Consider the following 23,033-nt stretch of genomic DNA (forward strand, 5'->3'; position numbering starts at 1 on the left):
GTCCCTGTGGCCCAGTAATGGGGATCAAAGTCCAGAGATTAAAATGGGGTGAGTTCTGCAACCCCATATTCCCCATTTCTTCCTTTAAAAAAAAAATCCACCAGGGCTGGCGCTGTGGTGTAATGAGTAAAGCCACCGTCTGCAGTGCCGGCATCTTGTATGGGCTGCAGTTCGTGTCCCGGCTTCTCCACTTCTGATCTGGCTCCCTGCTAATGCGTCTGGGAAAGTAGCTGCGATGACTCCTCCACCCACGTGGGAGAGAGGAAGTTCCTGGCTCCTGGCTTCGGATCAGCCCAGCTCCGGCCATTGCAGCCATGAAGGGAGTGAACCGGCTGATGGAAGATCTCGTGCTCTCTCTCCATCTCTTTCTGTGTAACTCTGACTTTCAAATAAATAAATCTTAAAAAGAAAAAAAAAAACTGATTATTTTATTTTCCTTCCTGAGGATTGGTTGGAAGGAGTTTTTAAAATTTTCCTTTCAAGAGGAAGATGACAGTACTGAGTGATGGAAGCCCTGGCCCACTACTCTCTCAGCCACACAGGTCGACTCGTGGTCAGCTTCACCTTCCTTGGCTGTCCCCTGATCCCCCTCATTCCTTCTGCTTTGTCCTGTACCAGGTGAATATGATTTTTATTTTTAAGAATATGTTTCCTCTGCTTTTTTTTTTCCCTGTGGTGGTGGTGGTGGGGATTTGTTTATTTGAAAGGCAGAGAGAGGGAGAGGCCTTCCATCTGCTGGTTCACTCCCAGCTGGCTGCAATGGCCAGGGTGGGTCAGGGCGAAGCCAGGAGCCTGGAACTCCATCTGGGTCTCCCACATGGGTGCAGGGGCTCAAGCACTTATGCCATCTTCCACTGTTTTCCCAGGCACATTAGCAGGGAACTGGATTGAAAGTGAAGTGGCTGGGACTCAATCCCAGCAGGAGTTGCAGGCAGTGGCTTAACCTGCTAGGCCATAAAACCTGTTTCTCTCTTTTTTTATTTTTAAAGATTTATTTATTTGAAAGGCAGAGTGACAAAAGGGGTAGGGGGAGAGATCTTCCATCTCCTAGTTCACTGCTCAGATGGCCACAATGATCAGGCCAAAGCTAAGAGCCAGGAGCTTCCTCCTGGTCTCCCACGTGGTGCAGGGGCCCAAGCACGTGGACCATCTTCACTGCTTTCCCAGGAGCGTTAGCAGGGAGCTGGATCAGAAGTGGAGCAGCTGGGACTGGAACTGGCTCTCATATTGGATGCTGGCATCACAGGTGGCAGCTTAACCTACTGCACCTCAACACCAGCCCCAAGCTGCTGCTCCTCTCCTTTCTTTTCGGAGTCGCCTGTTAGGACGCCTGTAAGTTCCTGGTACAGAGTGAGATGAGCAGCGTGACTGTCACAGCCAAGTCTGACGCCTGTTGGCTTTCCAGGGCTGTTCTTTGCCAGACCCCCTAGGCCATTGCTTTTGTGGTGGATTCTTCCACGTGTCCTGTAGGTTGGAGCTGCGGCAAGAAGCGAATGTGTGTGGTTGGGTGTTTGTGTGTGATCTACCCGCACTGAATACATACTACCACTGCTTTTCCCAAGGAAGGTAGCTCTGAGTAAGTCTTGAGCAGCAGGTCGGAAGCCAGGCAGAACTGGCAGCCTCCGCCTGTGACGTTTCTTGAGTTTCTTATAGGTGAGAAGTGAGAGGAGAAATCTTTGCTCTGGGGAGATGCATGATGAGCTGCTGTCTGCAGTATAAGAAAACAGACTTCCTGGCTGCTTTGCAAACCCGGCCAGGCAGCCAGCGGCCTGGTAGAGGACTTAAGGGTTGAATGCTTCTTGGGCTCCCCTGCGGGGCAGCGAGGGCCTCGGCCTTCAGAAGCCTGGGCCTAGGGAAGCTTCTGCCTGGCCGTCCTCGTTTCTTCCCTGCCCTCATTGCCCCTTCCTTTCCCAGAAGTGCTGCCATCCTGCGAGTGGAAGGGGAGTGTCGGAAAGCCCCTGCCTCCCCCCATGGGGCACTGGTTATGCTCTGCACCCGATGGTGTTGGTTTACCGCGGGCTGTGTTGTCCATGCCCCTTGCTCGCGACCCAGAGTGTGCCCAGGATATGCTGCAGGGGCTCTGGACCCGAGGGTTCCTGTCTCTTCCCTCCCTCAAGGCCAAGTCTAAGGAGAAGTTGAGAGAGTTACTTCCCTTCTCCCTGTCCTTCAAGTGTTTCCTTAGTTTTCCATGCACCCAGTGTCCCACCTTTAAAAGTAGTGGTGGGAGGCCAAGTAGGGAAGACATTGTGCCTTGGCCACTGTGGGCCTGGATGCCTTCCACAGCCACATCTGTCGCAGAGCATGGGCCCCCTTGCCTGCGGGGTCTCCTGGGCTCGGGGCTGCGGGAGGGATGGCAGTGAGCTCTGTTGGCCTTCAGCCCCGTGCCAGGCAGTGGTGTTGGCCAGTCCAGAAGATAGTCGCAGGAACACAGTGCCCTCCAAGTCTGCTGCGGTGGGAGGGGTGCCATGGAAGAGGGCAGCTTCCCTTTGGAAGAGTTGTTTCCAAGGAAGCTCGCAGAAAAAAGCCGAGTGTGATCTGCAGGCTCTCTCTGAGTCTCCAGAGGGACCTCAGAATCCAGCAGGGAAGCCCTTTGTCTTCCTCCCCATCTCTGTCATTTTATCGCAAATCTTGACACAGCCGTTAATTAACACTCCTGGCTGTCCTGGGAGGCAGGCAAGTGGGAGCATCGCCCCTTAGGGAGGCGGAGGGTGGAAGAGCCGAGGAAGCCTGGGGAGGGGGACACAGAACGCGGGAACTCTCAGGCTGTGCCCCCAGACCCTCACTCGGACTTCCTGCTCGCTTGATTACCGTGGGAAGCTCTCCAGTGTCCCTCGGTGTCCTTGGTTCCCAGTAGCAAAAACGAACTGAGGCCACAGTGTTTGGTCCTGTGGGGTGAGTGGTGGGAGGTCTGGAGGAAATCATAAACCTCACTGGCACTGCAAATTTGAGATGCAAGAGTTTGGTTATGACATTGATATCATTCATTCACTTGCTTTTAAAAAAATAAAAAAATTCTGATCTATTTCTGGGCAAGATGCTGCAAAGGGAATCCCTTTTCCCTAAGGAGCTGGCCAGCCACTAGGGATCCTGCCTGTTGGGAGATGGATCCTTTGTATCCTGTGTGCAATCCCGGCTGCATCTGCAGGCTGTGGCTTCGAGGGTGGGAGGGCTCGGATGAGAAGTCTGGAGGAGATGGTGGGCACGGTGAGTCTTTGAGAGGCCGGCTTCTCCTCCTTGAACCACTCTCTCCTTGGCGCACTCGGGAGAGGCAGGTTCTTGGGCGTCCACTCCCTGGGCTGTAGGCTGCACCTCTTCCAGCCTGCCTTCTGTAGGCTTGCCTGGGAACGGGGAGGACCCCAGCTGGCGGAGTGTCTAGAGGGGGCCTGGGCTAACTGCTGACAGTGCTGAGTGGATGCTGACCCCTAGCTCTGCAAAAGCAGCAGGGCTGGAGCCACGGGTCTCATTTGTTCGGCATCTGGACTGCAGTACAGGTGAGCATTTCTTATCCCAAGTACTTGAGATCAGAAGTATTTCAGAGTTTTTTGGATTCTGGAGTATTTGCATAGACTTTATTGGTTTGGATATCCCTAACCCAAAAACCTGAAATGCTACAAAATCTGAAACTTCTCGAGTGTCATTTTGGTACCCAAAACACTTTAGATTTCAGATTTAGGTGTTTGGTTTAGGGTTGGTTAATCTGTACTAGAAATAGCGGAGGAGGTTGTTTTATCTTGCAAGCATTACCCTGTCTCTCTGCAGGAGTGCCTGCTCCCCGTGCTAATGGCACTCTCCTTCTCTTGGCCCTGCAGGGTGCTGAGTCCCAGCCCTAGACCTCTGCTGGAGGGTCCTTCCTCTGAAGACATCGCCAGTGTGTGGAGCCTGCCCCACACCCACCCCCTGCCAAACCACGGCCTTTACCTGTGTCTTCCGGTGTTTCCCGTGCGACCCGTCCTGTGGGAGTGCCTCGTGGGCTGCCCCAGAGTTCACCCCACACTCGGCAGCGCCAATGGTGAAGATGACAAGATCCAAGACTTTCCAGGCGTATCTGCCCTCCTGCCACCGGACCTACAGCTGCATCCACTGCAGGGCTCACCTGGCCAATCACGATGAACTCATTTCCAAGGTACGCGTCCCCTGCAGGCCTCCCTGTCTGCCCTTGGGGGAGGGTCCTCGCTGCTCCCGAGGCTCTAGAGGTTTGCCAGCTCCCCCAGAGAGATGGGGGTATCTGGATGCTGTCATTTGGACAACGAAGGCTGATCCACATACCTGTCTCCCTCAACCAAGGAATAACCCCCACTGGGAGGGACAGGGTGGCCGTTGAATTTGTTATTTTGGAAATGAGATGTCATCGCCGTCAGAGGCTTTGGGAGCTGGAGGCGGTGAAGAGTGCTGCCTGCTTGAACAGTAAACTGTGGGCTGGGGGTCTTGGAAGAAGGGGTTATTAGCTGAGACGAGAGGGCTCCAGGAAAGCTGGGAGATGTGGGTGGCCTCTGGGGAGAACCAGAGGCGGTCCTTTGGGTGGGGGCTTAGGGTAACGTGGAGGGTGGCACCGACCGACAGTTAGAAGAAAGGATAGAGCCCCGTTCTCCCTGAGGAGCCTTGGCAGTTAAGTAGGGCTGGGGGTCATTAATAATAAGCCCACTCCCCTGCTGTACAGCCCAGGAAGCAGGTCCTCCAGGCACCATTCCCAGGGGTGCCACTGCCCTGTGGGGCCCATGATCCCCAGGGGAGAAGCAGGTTTTATCAGGCTGCCTGACAAAGAGATCACAGGAGACTCTGTCCTTAAAAAGCATCTTGCCCCAGAATCCGAACTTTGTGCCATTAAAATCAAACAAACTTTAGGCAGACCCGAACCAAGTTTAGAAAAAGAGAGAAAACCAGCATTCCTGATGTTTTCACAAGAACTGCCAGGAAAACAGACGCTGCCATCCTTACCTGGTTTGGCAGCCCCAGCCAGAGAGGGATGAAGGGGCCAGTCAAGGGTCATGGCAGCCCCATGCGGCCGGCTGAATGGACGCAGGGCAGACAGCTGCGGTTATGGTAGAGGAAGTTCTCAGACCAGGCCTGAGGCCTGAACCCTTGGTCCTGGGGTCTGGAGTTGCCCCCGAGCTCGCAGCCTGTAGTCCTTGGGGTTCTGTCCGCTGAGGTCAGGCTGGGTCTCACTTCCCTTCTCCGTTTCTGCTCGTGGGTGTCTTTCACGCTGTTGACACATCAGCCAGCCTTTAGCTTCCTTCTCTGTTCACTACTCTATCTGGTCTAGGACTCCCTTTGAATTTTGGAGACTCCTCTTGGATCTGGAAGTGTGGATGTGTGGAGCTGGGAGCTATTGTTGATTTGGAAATCTCCAGAGAAAAGTAATGGCTTGGGGAAGCCAGCGTTGTTAAAATTGTCATAGATACCAAGAAGTTAAAACAAGATTTTTATTTTTTTTATTTTTTTCTTTTCTTTTCTTTTTTTTTTTTCTTTTCTTTTTTTTTTTTTGACAGGCAGAGTGGACAGTGAGAGAGAGAGACAGAGAGAAAGGTCTTCCTTTTTCCGTTGGTTCACCCTTCAATGGCCGCTGCGGCCGGCGCACCGCGCTGATCCGAAGCCAGGAGCCAGGTGTTTCTCCTGGTCTCCTTGCGGGTGCAGGGCCCAAGCACTTGGGCCATCCTCCACTGCACTCCCTGGCCACAGCAGAGAGCTGGACTGGAAGAGGGGCAACCGGGACAGAATCCAGCACTCCAACCGGGACTAGAACCCGGCGTACCGGTGCCGCAGGTGGAGGATTAGCCTATTGAGCCACGGTGCTGGCTCAACAGGGTTTTTTTAAAAAAGATTTATTTGTTTGAAAGGCAGAGTTACAGAGACGAAGAGGTACAGAAACAGATTTTCTATTCGCTAGTTTATTCCCCAAATGGCTACAACATCTGGAGCTGGGCTGATCCAAAGCCAGGAACCTGGAACTTCTTCTAGGTCTCCCATGTTGGTGCAGGGGCCCAAGGACTTGGGCCATCTTCCACTGCTTTCCCAGGCCATAGCAGAGAGCTGGATGGGAATGGAACAGCTGGGACTTGAACCAGCACCTATGTTGGATGCCATCACTGCAGGTAGTGGCTTTACCCGCTATGTCACAGTGCCAGCGCTTAAAGCAGGACTTTTTAAAGAAATTATTTGGGGCCGGCGCCGCGGCTCACTAGGCTAATCCTCCGCCTAGCGGCGCTGGCACACCGGGTTCTAGTCCCAGTTGGGGCACCGGGTTCTGTCCCGGTTGCCCTCTTCCAGGCTAGCTCTCTGCTGTGGCCAGGGAGTGCAGTGGAGGATGGCCCAAGTGCTTGGGCCCTGCACCCCATGGGAGATCAGGAAAAGCACCTGGCTCCTGGCTCCTGCCATCGGATCAGCGCGGTGTGCCGGCCGCAGCGCGCTGGCCGCAGCGCGCCGGCCGCGGCAGCCATTGGAGGGTGAACAAACGGCAAAGGAAGACCTTTCTCTCTGTCTGTCTCTCTCACTGTCCACTCTGCCTGTCAAAAAAAAAAAATATTTGAAAGGTAGAGAGAGACAGGTACATATGTGTGTATGTGTGTGTGCACATACACACAGATAGCTTCTATCTGCTGCTTGCTCTCCAAATGCTTTCAATAGCGGGGACAGGGACAGGCCAAATCTAGGAGCTAGGAACTCAGTCTGGGTTGCCTACATGAGTGGCAGGGACTTTTTTTATTTTATTATTTTATTTTATTTTATTTTTTGACAGGCAGAGTTAGAGAGAAAGGTCTTCCTTTTTCCATTGGTTTACCCCCAAAATGGCTGCTGCAGCCGGCGTGCTGCGCAGATCTGAAGCCAGAAGCCAGGTGCCTCCTCCTGGTCTCCCATGCGGGTGCAGGGCGCAAGCACTTGGGCCATCCTCCACTGCCTTCCCAGGCCACAGCAGAGAGCTGGACTGGAAGAGGAGCAACCGAGACAGAATTCGGCGCCCCAACCGGGACTAGAACCCAGGGTGCTAGCACCTCAGGTGGAGGATTAGCCAAGTGAGCCACGGCGCCAGCCAGGGACTTTTCTTGAGCCACCATCTGCTACCTCCCGGGGTACACATTAGCAGGAAGGTAGAATTGGGAGAAGAGCCAGGACTTGAATCCAAGCACTGATACAGGATGTGAGCATCCCAAGCGGGATCTTAACCATGATACTGAAGAAGTGCCACACATCAGAAACTTGGGTGCCGATAGTGTGTCTCGGCACCCTCCATGCACTGAAAGCTGCTACTTGATGCTTTATAAATGTTAGCCCATTAATCCCTCGTAAAAAGATATTTTTAAAAGATTTGTTTATTTATTTGAATGTCAGAGTTACACAGAGAGAAGTAGAGGCAGCAGAGAGAGAGAGGTCTCTCATCTGCTGGTTCACTCCCGCATTGGCTGCAAAGGCCGGAGCTGCACCAATGAAGCCAGGAGCCTGGAGCCAGGAGCTTCCTCTGGGTCTCCTACGTGGGTGCAGGGGCCCAAGGACTTGGGCCATCCTTTATTGCTTTTTCAGGCCATAGCAGAGAGCTGGATTGGAAATGGAGCAGCCGGGTCTCGAACCGGCGCCCCTATGGGATGCCAGGACTGTAAGCGGCGGCTTTACCTGCTATACTACAGTGCTGGCCCCCATAAGAAGTTTTTAAGGCAAGTGATTAGTCTTATTTTACATGACAGGAGAAGCTGAGGTGCCTAAAGTTGTCCAAGAGCTCAAATGGGAGGTTTGAGAAGAACAAGTAATTACTTGGAGCAGGTGTTGAGGAAAGAGTTTTGGAAGAGGTGGTTATTTGAGCTGAACCTCGTAAGATTGAAGCCAAAGTTGAATACATGGAGATGGCCCTGGCCTTCAAAGCTTACCTCTTATGTCTTGGGCCTGCTGGACAAGGACTTTGGTGGAGGCCAGGCTTCGCCTCAGGTCTTCTGCCAGTTTCTCATGTTGTCTTCATCCCTTAGAACTAAGCAACACCCCCTGAAAATGCAGGAGTATTTCAGGCTCCAGTGCCTCTATCAAGAGGGTCCTCCTTCTTCACCTCCTTTGCTCTCCTCCTTGGGCCTTGTCCTTTCAGTTTTAGTCTCCAGATCCGAACTTGACCCAAAGTAAGAGCTCAATAAATGATCAAATGTGTGGATGGAGCTTAAGCCTGGGGTAGGAGACACAAACAGTGAGCAAAAAGGACTCTGTTGGCCTCAAGTCCTCCTTCCTGCTTTTGGGGCAGAAAGGCTCATTCACAAGTCCAGGCCAAAGTCAGCACAGGCTATGGTTTCATTGGCTACAGCCGGTGTGCAGATGGGGTGCATCAGAACTTGAGGACTGAAAGAGCTGGGTGAAATGCCTGACTGTGGGGAAGGAGTGAGGGAACCGTGGCTGGCGTTGCACAAAGAGTCCTTTATTTCCCTGCACAGCCACCCCCAGCATTAAATAATCTATAGATTCTTATGCGGGTCTGCTTAATGGAAAGATCATTGCCCCAGCCCCCTCCTTGGAAAATGGGCCTTTCTTTTCATTTTTTTTCTCTCTTCCATTTAAGAAAGTTCAAGGAGAGAATGTGTCTCCTGTTCTCCCCTCTTGACTTAATCTCCTGTGTGGTTTCAGAATCTGCTCAGTGGGAGTTGGGAGCTGGGAAGCAGATAGCTGGAGCTGGTGCAGCAGTGTAATTAAATGATGCTTTGTACTTGTAACAGGGCTTTGGGTCTGAGAGCTTGACATTTGTTTAACAACAACAACAAAACAGGAGTCTGCCTTCATTATGGAGAAGGGGACACCAAGGACAGAGGACCAGTGCTCTGAGCGTGTGAGCAGACCCAGGACTCTGGGCTCCCCTCCTAGCCTCATGACGTGGCCCATGTGGCAGTGTGTAGTTGTGGGGCTGTACACAGTCGGGGTCTGTGCTGATCAGGTGCTGCAGAGAATCCTGCAGTAGGTGTCTACCTTCTCAGCTTGCTCAAGTTCCCCAGAGGCCTAGTTGCCTGCAACCAACTGTCTGATCTGTGAGTTCACTTTCTCACTCATATTTCGCATGTCTGATGGTTTCTTAGACCATGGTGGGGCTGCTGTGACCAAACACCATCAACCTACGAACACCACAACTTGTGTTGTTTTAGTCTTTGAAGCTGGGAAGTCCATGTGATGCTCTGGCAGGCTGAATGTCTGGTGAGGGCTCACTTCATGTGCACAGATGGCTCCTCCTCACTGGGACCTCCCCCTGGCCTCTTTGTAAAGACACTAGACTCATTCATGAGGGCTCCATCCTTATGACCTAATCACTCCCCAGAGGTCCCACACCCTGATACTGTCATCTTGGGGCTTAGGATCTCAACATGACATTTTTTATGGGGAGACAAAAGCCTTCAGATTGTTAATTCATAGCACTCAGGGTACACTTACTGCATGCCACACCTGTAACAATTCATGGGGGTAGGTGAACATGACTGGGGGAGGAAGCAGACTGACCTCACAGGGTTGTTATAAGGCTTGGATGAGATCATGGATGCGTGCGTGGGTGGTTGGAAGATTACAAAACTCTGTGTAAATTTAAAGTAGTCTTATTGCTTCTCTTGGCCTTGCTGTCCAGGAAAAAAAAAAAAAAGGCAGGCGAGTAGGTTGGAGGGAAATGTTCCTGCCTGATACCAAGCAGCTTTAGTTTGGCCAAGGTAGTTTTGCTTTGAAAACTGGAGCACAGAAGCTGGTTCTGAGGGAAGAGTTCGGAAAGAGAGAATGTCTGGGAGAGGTGCACAGCCTTTGTTCTGTGGGGCAGTGCGAGGCTGTGGGGAGGGAGGTGGGGGACTCCTTGAATTGATGAGAGAGCTATCTAGGGAATGTGCTGAGGCATCCTACAGTTTCTTTCTTAGGGTCTATTGTGGTCTAACTACTGGCATCTTTGCATGCAGAGGTATTTTGAGTTGGCACAAGGAACTGCTCACTCTGTTGTTCCTTCCTTAATGGCGAAAGCTCCAGTATAAAAATGTACTGTGCATATAAATTAATAATAGCTGCAATTGGAAGAGTTAGTTGCTCTGAGAATAATCTAAACTTTTCATCTCTGTTATGAAAAACAGAATCTGCATTGACCTTTGCAGGAAAATTTTTCTGTGTGGAGCCTGCCCTTTGCCTCTCCGCTGTCAGCCCCTCAGTGGCGTTGGGGGTTAGGCCATTTAGGAATGGTGAGTAGGATTTTGTTGCAAACCCATACTGGGGATTTGTGGGCTGCTCCAGTGCCCCGGAACCTTGGAGGAGAGGTGCTGGGGAAGCTGTAGAGTGGGTGTCCAGAGCAGGGGAAGGAGGAAAGCTTTTGCTCACCCTCTGGAACTCTAGAAGTAGTTGTTATGTCATATCTTGAGGTCAGATGATCTTGTGGCAAGCACAGAATTCTCAGAACTGCAGAGCATCTGGTCCGAGCTCTTGTTTGTGGGGAAGCAGGCCGTGGGTGATTCAGGAACCAGCCAGAGGTCACACGGCCTCCTACCCGGCAGCAGCACCCTGGCCTTGTTTTCAAGAGTGGGGGCATCCTCTGAGCTTGGGACCTTGTAGGAAGTAGGTTGTTTTTGTTCCCCGTGGGGTTCCATTAGCTTTATGGTGGTAGCAGTTTGGTTTTCCCTTCCTGCCTGTAGACTAGATGCAGCACTGCCCTGAGAAGAGAGGCAGGGAGTCAGATGTTCTGAGGCCCTGCCTTGATCTAGAGACTGCTGAGGCCTTGCTGCCTCAGCTTCCCATCTCTCCTTGGGTCTAGTGTATGATTCTCAGAAAGACTTGCAGCTGCAGCGCAGTGACTTGCAGGCCGTGGACAGGGAGTGGGTGGGAGTGCGGGTGGTGCTGATGTGGAAGTACAGAGATCTGCCAGGCCAGGGGGTTGTTTCTCTTGCTTCCCACCACCCACCATTTGTGTTTTTAATATATAATAAAGCTGTTCTCTGACACATTATTGCAATTATTACTTTTTAAAAATATTTATTTATTTATTTGAAAGGCAGAATTAGAGAGGCAGAGGTAGAGATAGAGAGGTCTTCCATCTGATGGCTCACTCCCCAGGTGGCTGCAATGGCCGGAGCTGCCCCAATCCGAAACCAGGAACCAGGAGCTTCCTCCAGATCTCCCACGTGGGTATAAGGGCCCAAGAACTTGGTCCATCTACTGCTTTCCCAGGCCATAGCAGAGAGCTGGATCAGAAGTAGAGCAGTCAGGACTCGAACCAGCACCCAGATAGGATTTTGGCACTATAGGGTGGGGACTGTACCCTCTATGCCACAGTGCCAAACCCTAATGCAATTAATTATATTCTGAAAACATCATGTTAAATAATAAATACAGGAACAGGATTTTCTTAAGTCCTCTCATTTCTTTTTCTCTAGGAACCCTGGGAAATGTTAGCAGTGAGCATTGAGTTGTACTAGAAGTATTAGCGATTGCAGTGTCATATCAAATGGCATAATTCATAAAGAATACAATGTAAGACTTTACTCTTGTAGATATTCACTCTATGAGCTTATCTAACTTGCAAAATATAAGCTGAACCATGATTTTATGGAGAGATTTTTGGTGGCCAATGGATATATGCCATACTGATTTTTTTTTAAAGTGGATATTGAAAGGTTTTTATTTGAAAAAGATATTTGTATTTTAACAGGAAGGAGAAATATATGGACTGAAAACCTGCAAATATCTCATAAAAGCAACCTTAGTGTCTGGAATGAAGAGACCCAGGTTTTGTGCACAGTAATTGATGGATTCTAAGAAGCAAGAACAAGTACTCTGTGTGGCCCAAACCATGGAGGTGCCTTTGCTTCTTGCCTGTTGAATGTCAGTGGTTCCTAAACAGAAAAGGCAAAAGTGACAAATTAGGAAAGAGTGCCAGCACCCAGTTTTGAAACACATCCAACCAATTAGACTTTTGTAAAGAGAACCACTTTTCCAACCTAAAATGGTCTTTCTTCCTCAGCTATTTGACCTTTGAGTGCCCTGTCTCCTGCTAATGAGGTGTCAGCTCTTTTGTACTCCTCCAGAACTATGTTGACCACCCAGGAAGGGGTGACAGGTGAACCAAGTCTGTACAAAAAAACCTCTGAAACAAGGGATGTGGTTAGAGATCAGTGTTTCTGGGTGACGAGAAACTGGAGCTTGTAAACTATGTTTTTTTTTTTTCTCCCTTCTTTTTTTAAAGATTTGTTTTTATTTACTTGACAGGCAGAGTTTGGAGAGGCAGAGTTACAGAGACTGAGAGAGGGAGAGACAGAGAGGTCTTCCATGTGCTGGTTCACTCCCCAAATGGCTGCAACGGCCAAAGCCAGGAGCCAGGAGCTTCTTCCAAGTCTCCCATGTTGTGTGTAAGGGCCCAGGCACTTGGGCCATCTTCTTCAGCTCTCCCAGGCCATAGCAGAGAGCTGGATCGGAAGAGGAGCAGCCGGGACCAGAACCGGCACCCATATGGGATGCCGGCACTTCAGGCCAGCGTGCTGCACCACAGTGCTGGTCCCCACTAGAGTCTTATTCTGGGGTCCATGGACTGTCTTCAAGGGATCTCTGAAACTGAGTAATTCTTATGTGCATGCATATATGCATATTTTTTAGGGAAGATTCCAGAGCTTTATTCAGGTTCTGAAGGACTTGGTTAAAAACAACAGCAATAAAACAAAACTTAAGGTCCATATGTCTAGAAAATGAAGTTCTAGGCAGATGTGGAAGAAAGGACCTAGAGCTGTTCCTGGAAGCACTGTACTTGGACATGTGGAAGTGGATGGGGAGGAGCTGGTAAAAACGGCAGCATGAACAAAGAGACAAAGGCAGGAAGTGTGCAGGGAGCAGCCATTCTCTGGGGTTAGATATTCAGACTGTGAAAACAGTGTGAAGGAGTAGGTTGAAAACAGATTGTTAAAAGAATAAGAGTTTGGACTTTATCCTGTTGGCAGTTGGTTGCCACTAAAGATCTGGGCAAGTAGTGACATGACCAGCAAATGGTGAATGTTGCCATAGAGAGGTAGCTGAACTGCTGACACAGACTAGAAATAGGGCAACTTGTATGTGTCCATTGCAGTGGTCTGAATGTGTTCCAGGCACATGGTGGTCATTCATCTAATATTTGCTGGCTACTGCTGGGCAAAAAAATACAAGCATTCTATGATGAAAAAAAAAATTGTCTCTATCATTTGTAGACACGAACAAGGGGAACTGATTCCAGGAAGTCAACTGTTTATATGGGGCAGATGTGTTCCATGGTCATATCTGCTCCCTGTGAAAATTCATAATGTGGGCACACGTAGGGTGTCTCACCAGCTTTTTAGGTGAGCTGCTGGGGACCAAGTCTGGTAAATCATCTTTGTGTTTTTGTGCAGTAGACTACAGCTGGAGCACGAATCTGCTCAAATATGATCCTTTCTACGTGGTTACTTTAAATACCGAAAGGAGATGTAGACTTGAGCAATGAGGCATGGCCTGAAAATTAACTCTGTGGTTTGCAAATGCAGACTGGTTTGTACCTTAGTGTCTAGGCATTCGACAAAGATTCTGGTGATCACAGGCGAACAACTCTTTTTCAATAGAGTGTTCACCCTGGAAAGTAAAAAGTGGCTCCAGGCCCCCTCTCTCTGTTTTGTTGGAGCACTGGCACTCTGTCTGGCCTCTGGTGTGGGAAAACTGCACCATTGCTAGTTTGGCTGTTGGGATTTGGGGACCTCTCCAGAATCCAGTGTCATACACTGAATGTCGGGTTCCATTTTACTTCTTGTGCTTTAAGGCATGGCGTGTTGTTTAAACTGAGTGCTAGGGATAACGTGATTCCCGCAGTCGAAGGGCCTGTGATATTTAAGGGCTCACTCACTGCAGAAGGCAGAAGAATCTTGAAAATGAGGTTGTGTTTGGTGCCATAAAAAACGCACAAGATGAAAAAATGAAGGTGACTCCAGCTCCTGTTTACCGAACGTCTGTTGTGTGCCAAGAACTCCTTTACACAGGTTACTTGCACCATCACTTACTTTACAACATTCCCTCGAGGTGGAGATTAAGTGACTTGCCTAAAGGTAAAGGTTACTAAGAAGCAGGATGGGCTCCGATCCAGATCTGCCTATGCAGGTTTTACCACAGCTTAATGTTGTGGCCTGGGTGGCTGCCTTGGCCACTGGCCGTTTCGCAGCCTCTTTCAGTAATCCTGGTGGCAGATCCTACCCTTGCTTCCCTCCTGTCATTTCCTTCGCCTGGAAGAGCCTTATTTTCCCTAATTCCTGCCCATTGTTGAAGACCAGCTCAAGTAATTTCCCTTGTAGGAAGCCTTCCTGGTCAACGGGATCCTCTCCCGTCTCAGAACCTCCTCTCCACTCCCGCACTTCCTGCTTTGCATGGAGCAGGCGCTGCTGAGGGCTGGCAGCAAGGACAGTGAAAGGATTCCGCTGTAGGATCGGAGGTGGCACTGTGCACCCCTGCCTCTGGCTCTCCTTTAAAGTTCCTTCCACTTCTCCCATTTTCTGGATCTAATAGATACCAGAAGATGACGTGAGACACCGTAACTTAGCAGGTGACGGCGTGACCTCTGAGCCCTGGCTTCACTTGGGAACTGTTGAGTAACTGCCCTGTGTTTTCCTCGTGGCGACAGGGGAATAATGTTAGTGCTAGATACCGAGCTAGGGTTTTTGTGGAGATTAAATGATGTGCTCAGTGCAAAGCATGCAACACAGTGCCTGACTTGGAGTAAATGCTCACGCTGGCAGCTCTGGTGAGTCTATAAAAATTTATTAAGCAAAACCAAATGGAAAGTGGCAGTGCAGGGCCCAGCCCCCACAGCAGGCCTGGCACATTTGTGTTTTTCTTCTGAGAGTCTCAACTGTTGCATGTCAGCCAGACGCTTGCCCTCAGTGGTCTTCTGAGGCCGCTGTTGCCAGCGAGTCCCTTATTTCTTCTGATTCCGCGGGGACCAGCAAGTCAGCCGCTGGAGGTGAGAAAATGATGGCGGCAGCGCCTTCCACCGCGGCTCGCTGGGGCCTCACCTGCAGGCAGCCGGGCCTCTGCAGAATTTAAATGGGAAAATCTGCTCCCGTCCCTTTGGCTTCTAGTCTGCCAGGTGGTGGTTTTGCCTCTGACCCACACGTCAGCCCGTGACAAAGACCTCAGTCCACTGTGACAGCGGCAGCCAGGCAGCTGGAGGAGAATTCCCTGGCTGGAGCAGTGGCTGAGAATGGCCTGTCAATTTGGGTCCTTGTGTGATGCTTGAGGGTGGGGGTGGGGTAGGCGTCTTTGGAAAGAGCCTGTTTTTTTCTGATCTTAGAAAAACAAGCTCCCTTTTGCTTCCCCTTCCCTCCCTCATGTCCCCCCCCCCCCCCCCCATAAAAACAAACAACAAAAAGAAGCTCTGGTACCTTTGTTCCCAGAGCAAGCAGCAGAGCTCCCAAGGGGAGGGTCTGACCTGGTGACCTGACTGTTATCTCTGGGGTGGGAGAAGGCAAGCCCAGGAGAGCTTTAGTTCTGGGCCTCCTTCCCCTCCCCAGCCTATGGCTGGTGGCTGGACAGTGACTGGGAGGAGGAGGAGAGGAGGGAAATGAGGAAGAGAGGAGATGGCTCCACCAGCTGCTGCTAACAACAACAACAACAATCTCCACAGCAAACTCCCTCCCCTGCAGGCCACAGTGATGCCCAGAGACAGGGCAGGTGACGCTGGCTTTGCCGTCACCCCTCCTCCAAGTCTTTGAAGGGGTAACCTGGGGAAATTCACCTATCTTCAGGGGCCCAGAGCTCCTGTTCCCCTCTGTGAGAGTTGGCCCCACCAAGAGCATTCACTGTAACTCAGGTTCCCAAGAGATATATGAGGAACCAGAAGAGCGTTTGCTTGCCCAAACAAAAGGCCCCAGAGTGAAACCTCCTGCCCTAAGCCCCGTGGTTGCTCCACACTTGCTGTGTTCTGTGTTCTGTGTTAGACGCTGCAGGTAGAAGGAGCTGGTAGCCTTGCCCGCCTCGAGCCTGTTCTCCCCACCTTGCCCCCGTGTGCCCTCTGGATGCTGGAAGACCCAGTGGCTGGCGGCAGCAGGCTCCGGACCCTGAACTTGGCGGCCAGAAGCCCACATTTCCACACCGCTACCCTTCACTGTGCCCGGTTTTCCTGAGCTACCCAAATATACGGACCTTCCTCCGACTGCCCCTCCCTCCCGTGGGGGCCTCTCACCACTGGGTCCCAGGTGCTGTGCTGTGAACTCTACAGCTGGCCTCCCCAGTAGCTGCCCAGTGCCCCAAAGATAGGGCTTAGGGGAGGCCCCTGGGGTTCGCCCCAGACGAATTCACCTGGAAACCTGAGAAGCGAGGGAGCTGACACGGAGCTCCTTAGAGCTCAGAGGTTCTGTTTCTTAATCCTCCGTCCACAGGAGAATGAAAAAAAGAAAAACAACTGAATATATCCGTGGGGGAGGCGAGCTCCTCCCCGTCTGTCTCCTCCTCTATGAAAACAGCAGGCCCGGCTGCCCAGGGCATGGCGGGGGTGGGTGCTGCAGGAAGGAGGAAAGCAGATAAGATAAGGTCTGACAAATCTAGGTCACCAGGCTGCTGCCAGGCACCTGTGTGACTGGTCACCTTGAAACTGACGGGAGGGAGGATGGACTTTTGTGGAGAGCCCAGACTGGCTGACTTCCCAGGGCCTTTGTTTGTTTATTCAGCAAACATTTATTGAGGGCCATTATGCCAGGCCATGTGCAGGGTGTTTCAGGCCCCTGCCTGTCTGTGACAGGCAAAATCCCAGGCCAGTAACCAGCGCTTAAAAAAAGAAATGACTTCATTCCAAAGCCCGTTGGTCCACTGACTTCCCAAACTGGGCCAGCTGTCCCTTGGTAGAAGGGAAGGGCTGTTCAGAGTCCAGATCTCTTCTTCTCTGGGCTAGATGCAAGGGTCAGCAAAGGTTTTTAGGCTTTGGCAGGTATGTGGTCAGCAATGGAGAAAATACATAAAAACGTGCATGGATCTGTCCAGTAAAACTTTGTCTACAAAACAAAGGGTGGTCCAGGTACCTCCCCTCCCCTGGGCCAGATGATTGGAACGACCTGTGCAATGGGTTCCTGTGATTTCAGGAGGAATCCCGAGTGAACAAGGAGGCTGCTCCATAGGTCAGACTTCAATCTCTGCCGTCTCGCACCCATGGGTTCCCACCACCGTATACGAGGTGACCACGTCAGTGCACAGTTTCCTACAATCTCATCTCTCTGATGGGAATACGATACAGGGCCTGTTGATGGAGAGTCAGTGGCACAATTCCTTCCTTCCTTCCTTTCACCCCGCCCCCCATTTATTTAAAAGAGTTACACAGAAGGAGAGGTCTTCATCCACTGGCAGACCGCCAGCAGGGCGGATGGCCCAGGGCCTGGAGAATCAACTCCACGGGGCCACCAAAGGATTTCCTTTAAGGCAGTGATGGGATTTGATCGAGATTGAATGAGAGTACAACATGGCCTGTTTGGGGAAATCAGCTTCTATAAACCGTACGTCCTGGGGCACTGTGTGATGAGATCTGTTGACACTGCATGGACATTAGCACACATCACATCAGTAAGGTGCTGCGGCTGTTTGTGATTAGTAACTAGGCCAAGTTCCTCCCTGGCGATGCCTACAGATGCACAGCAGGCAGCCATAACTCTGAGAAGAAGCCTTTATCAGTTCTTTGGGGCCTGGGTGTGTGCTCCCACCTAACCCTACTGGCTTCTTGAGTGAGGCTCACAGAATCATCCAAGCTGGCAGTTGCAGCCCCACATACATGTCTTATTCTATTACTTTAAAGGGGAGAACGGAATTGTGGAATTGAGGTGGTTTGGATGTAGCCATGAAGTGTGGGACACGGGAAAAGAAATGGTTTCTGGAGTCTTCATGCGCTCTAGGGCCTGCCTGAGAGTAGTTGGAACTGGATCAGAAGATGGGGCTTCCCAAATTAGACAGCAGGTGAGAATTGCCTGTGACTAAAAGGCCCCACCTGTGAACCAGGACACTAGATTTAAGGAGGTGCTCACTTTTCTGGGTTGTACAAGCACAGGATCAGTGCCTCAAAGCATGTACCTCCTTAAATTTCATGTTCTGGGTTTCTAGCTTGCCTCATCCTAGTCCCAGCCCTGCTAGGGATCTGTAGTTTTTAATAAACAACTCCTCCACCCCACTTCTGAGGCAACCAGTACTAGTATTTGGGAACCACAGTTCCAGGACAAGCGTTCTCAGTACTTGGAAGATACTGCACATGCTGTCCCTGCTGTCCACTCTACCGTCCAGCCCTTTCCATCCCTAGTAATTCCCTGAACACCCAACGTCCCGTTATTTGAGAAAAAAAAGTGGCAACAGTCGTCAGTTCAATGAGTATCTGCTGAATGCAGGCCCTGTGCTGGACTCTTCTGGTATGTGTCACATCTTCTGTCTCATACCAACCCAAAGAAAAGAGTGCTACCATTGCCCCCAGTTGCAGATGAGGGAGGCGGCTTTGGTTGCCCTGACCAAGGGGATCCAGCCAATAACTGGCTGGAACTAGAATTTGAATTCAGGCCTGACCCTATTGTGTGTGCCCTCCAGTGTACTATCACACAGCCTGTTTCTTACTCAGAATAAGCAGAAGAACCCTGCCCCAGGCCATCCCAGACGTCTGCTGGGCTCTGAAATCCCCTGTGGCCCCTTGTTCCAGGAATCTTTGCTGGGATGAGACATCACACCCCATCTCTTCTGTTTTCTTTGAATGGGGTTTTCTGGGCCTTGGAGCCCTGACAGAGGAAGGGGTGGAGGAAGAGCGCAGGTGAGCAAGCCTCAGCTAGGGCAGAGAGTTAGCCTTTGTTTATTGTTTGCTGATGAATTCCCATTCTCGGTTGAAACCAGACAAAAAGAGGAACTGGGAAGCCAGCTATGGCTCAGGAGCCCTAATTAACTTGTGGTCCAACTGGGTCAAGGGGGAGTGACCCTGTGCTGTGGCCTTTTACTTTCTTTTTTTTTTTTTTTTCCTTAGGGACAAGTGTGCCTCAGCTCACTAGAGCAGAGTTCCCTTGTGGTGGTGGTGGTGGGGAGGTATTTCAGTCCCCAGCCCAGGGAGTCTGGACTCCCATGGAGCACATGCCTGCCTATTCAGGCCCTTCCTCCCCAGCCCTCTGGCTGGACTATGGCTGGTGTTAAGTTGCTCCAAATACCCAGTCTCCTGTTTCACATCCTCAGGCAGAGATCCCACGGTCAAGGTCCCCTTTCGGGTTAGCTTTCCTGCTGGCTGCTCAGTGATGGATAAGCCCTCAGGAGGAGGGCAGGGCAGTTTGGAGAGATGGGCAGGACCCCGAGTAGACTCCTCTGTCAGCAGCCACAGTGGGCCCTGCAGCTGCCCGCCTGTTGTGCTGGCTGGAGCAGGCCGTGGGTGGTGGCCAGCTGCCTGGCCCAAGCCTTTTCTGGCACAGGGTACTCGGCTTGCTGAGGCACGACTCTCTGTATGCTGAGCTCCTACCTTAGGGTGAAGTCGGAGGCTGAAGGTTAGTGTCAGGAGACAAGGACACTCTGTTGGGCGTGTGAGCAGGGACAGCGCAGCGGCTGCCCTAGCCAACCCCTGCTTCTGCTCATCTGCCCTGGCCGCGCCAGACTCCGTCCAGACCTCTCGGACATGTTTCTTTGCTTGAGCTGGATTGGACTGAGAACATGAGTGCTGCCGTGGGGCAGGAGGAGTAGAAGCCAGTGGACAAAATGTTCCTGCGCCTGGAGGGACCGGCCACAGGCTGGGACCTTAGGAGTGGGGATGAAACCTCTCCCCTTTCTTTAGCCAGTCCATATCTTGAGTCAGAGATGCAGTTACTGCTTGGATGAACTGGTTTTAATGTACCTTTCTGAAGTGATAAATGTGCTTAAAATAAAAATGGGAGTGACAAGGAAGTTTGCACACTTCGCCTCCTGAGTTTCACTTTGGTGAGGGAACGTGTACTTCTGGACCCCAGGACCTGCCCTCTCCCCTCTACTCTGACTCTGGCTACCAAAGCAAGCATTGGGAACCTGGCTTTAGTGATTCTTTTTATGTCGTGTGACGTGAGTTCATATCCCAGCCAGTGGTCACCAGCCATGGCTTCCAAAGATAACTCTGGAGGTAGTTGTCAGAGTGACAGACCCCAAGAGCCCAGCCTCTGTGTAGAAGTTGATCTTGAGTATCCAGAGACTATTTTAAAATGTGTACAGAGAGGTAGCAATTAAATGTTTGGCTTGGAATAACCCTGGCCTCTGCATTCTCCCAGGAGCCCCAGCTTAGGGAAGATGATTAAAAATAGATCTGAGTAGCACTTCCTGCTTGGCAGATGGCTGATAGCAAATGCTAGGGCTTGCGGCTGACCTTTCCTTTCTGAAATCTGTTCTGTGTTTCCATGATGCTAATTGAGTGCCTCTCTAGACCTAATCAAAGACTCTTTAGCTGGCTGAAAAAAAAAAAAAAAAAACCCGCTTGTTTGGGCTGGGCTGGGGTTCAATTCACGGAACAACATGAAAGTGTTGGGATTTGAAAGTGTTGGAAATTGCATGGGAACACCCACTTTGTGCTCCAACTGGCTGGTTCTTGTTTAAAAACTAACAAGTCCAGCTTTCAAATGTACTGCCCTGTGCTGTACTGGACCCACACCCTCTCCTCCCCCATCACGAGGAAAGATTGGTAGAGAAGAGAGGGGGCCCCTTGTGCACAATAGACAGAGCCTGAAAGAGAGGCAGGGGCTCTCTGGGATTTGGGTTCTGGGAGTGGCTTTATCCACATCCTCTGTTGTCTTTCCTCACTTACAAAATGTAAATAATACTACTTGCGTATCCCCCTGGGTTTGTTATGAGAAGTCAAAGAAAATAGTGTTTGAGACAATACCCTAAGGCCATATCAAGCTATGGAAAATACAGGATCTTTATTTTTCTCATTATGTATTGCATACATCTGTTTGGACCACTGCTGACTAATCCTTGAGTGACTGTTCTCCTCTAGGGAAAAGATGGGACAGCGATAGACTGTGCTGAGGAGATTTCAACAGTAAGACACGCGCACTGGTAGCTGCTTGTCCCACTGTTGTTGGGTGGGGTTGCCTGGGCTTCTGCTGGGTTTCATGGCCTGGCAACTTCTCCAGTGTTACTGCCTTTCCAAAGAGAGCCCTCTGCTGTGGTCAGCCCACCTACAATGCCTCATCCCATCCATCTTCGCTAGACTCCTTTAACATCTGTAATTTACTACAATGTATTATTTCATTATATGCTTACTTGAAGAATTTGAGTCTGGTCTTGTAGTTGCCTAGATTGGAAGCACCTTTAAGGCTTGATTAAGTATTTGTGGGGTTATAATTGCAGAAGCACAGTTTTCCTCACGTGACCACAAGCTTCTGAGCCATTCTGCTACTATTGGACATTTAGATTCCCCCTCACCCTGTGTGTGTGTTTTTGTTTGTTTTTTACTATCACAGTCTACTTTAGTGTGATGCGAAACTTCTTTTTGCCAAGGAGTTGGTTTTCCAATGCCTGATACTTCATAGCAAGCCTGATACTCATGGAGGCCGAGGAAGAAGACTGAGCACTGGAATATGTAGAAAGGATTTAAGTTTGTGTGTCTCAAGGATGGGAGTCTTAAAGGATTACCAGATAAGGGAGGTCAGCGGATGAGCAGAAAAAACCTGCTTTTTATGCAGATAAACAGGAAGTTTAAAAAGATGAGAGGTCTAATTCTGAGTCAGAAATGTTCATTTAATGCGCAAGGCATCTATTCTCTTGAGAACGTGGAGTTACAGAATGTTCACCCTGGCAAGAGACCTTACTCGGCCCCCTCATTTCATAAATGACGCAATCTCAGTTCAGAGCACCAGGGATCTGCCCAAGGACATCATCCTAGTCAGAGGCAGATCGTCTGGCCTTGCCCAGCTGGGTTGGGACTGGGTAGGTTGGTCATTCTGACCCACTTAAGTTCCATATGTAGAAAGAATGCTAAGACACATCAGTACGGTCTTTGCAGTTTGACGAGCACCCTATATTCAAATCTTTTGACATTTGTATTCTCTTGTCTGTTTCATAGGGGCTCTTTGAGATTTTATTCTGTTTCCACTATGACTCCTAACTACCACAACCCTTTAAAGTGACAATCCCTCTTCCTTCACAGCTCTTTCATCTAACCCTTCTCCTGAACTCGGTCCCCGAAGGTGTATGAATACAGAGGTTAAAGGTGGATGTGTGCTAACATGCTCACTGGAGGGGAGCCTTAAAACCAGCCAAGTGCCACGGCAGGGAAGAACACATTCATCAGCCTCCTTAGTTTGTGCATGCAGCCTGAAACCCAGTTCATTGCTTAAGCAATACTTTGATGGTCATTTCCAGAGAAAAGAGTGTTGAAACTGCTTAGGGAATACCTTCTAGGAGTAAATGAAAAAAATGAAGCATAGAGGGTGCTGGTGAATGTGATCAGGAAGATATAGAACCAAGCCACACGGAGAAAATTAGAAGGGACTGGTAGGAGAAAGATGTGTTTCTTTTTTTTTCTTTAATATTTATTTTTAGTTGAAAGGCAGTTACAGAGAGAAACAGAAAGAGATCTTCCACCCACTAGTTCACTCCCAAATTGGCTGCAATATCCAGGACTAGGCCAGGCTGTACCCACATGGGTACAGGAGTCCAAGCACTTGGGCAATCCTCTGCTGCTTTCCCAGGTGCATTAGCAGGGAGCTGAATCGAAAGTGGAGCAGCTGGGAATCAAACCGGCACCCTTATGGGATTCCGGTGCCTCAGGTGGTAGCTTAAGCCACTATGCCACAGCGCCAGCCCCTGGAAGGTGTGTTTTGTTATCCCATTCTTCAGATAAGGAACTGGGGACCATAAAGGTAAACATAAAACCAAGGGCATATGTCAGAGAAAGTACCAGAACCAGGAATTGAATGTAGTTTAACCAACTGCAGTCATGTATTGAATACCAATGGGGGATACCTTCTGAGAAATGCATCTTTAGGTGATGTGGTCATTTTGTGAACCTCACAGAGTAGACAATTTAAGATAGCTACTGTCTTATGACACCATTGTAGGCTGTGTGGTCTGTCATTGGCTGACATGCTGCTCTGTGGCTCAGAACTGAACCTAATTCTTGGGTT

The 23,033-nt window shown here is 50.3% G+C and overlaps 1 protein-coding gene across 4 annotated transcripts in view; it reads left to right on the plus strand.

Moving 5' to 3' along the window:
- Window positions 1–23,033, plus strand: part of YPEL2 (yippee like 2) — a 72,760-nt gene that overhangs the window by 20,559 nt on the left and 29,168 nt on the right. For 3 of the 4 annotated variants that reach the window (XM_070060991.1, XM_051824814.2, XM_070060992.1), the window contains exon 2: window positions 3,810–4,123. In XM_070060991.1, the coding sequence (XP_069917092.1) occupies window positions 3,810–4,110 (301 nt within the window). In that variant the 3' untranslated portion in view covers window positions 4,111–4,123. Of the gene's footprint in view, window positions 1–3,809; window positions 4,124–10,052; window positions 10,158–23,033 lie in introns of all 4 variants that reach the window. The other variant, XR_011383548.1, reaches the window with a different exon arrangement.

Source organism: Oryctolagus cuniculus, chromosome 17 (genome assembly GCF_964237555.1).
Source record: "Oryctolagus cuniculus chromosome 17, mOryCun1.1, whole genome shotgun sequence".
Classification (NCBI taxonomy): domain Eukaryota; kingdom Metazoa; phylum Chordata; class Mammalia; order Lagomorpha; family Leporidae; genus Oryctolagus; species Oryctolagus cuniculus.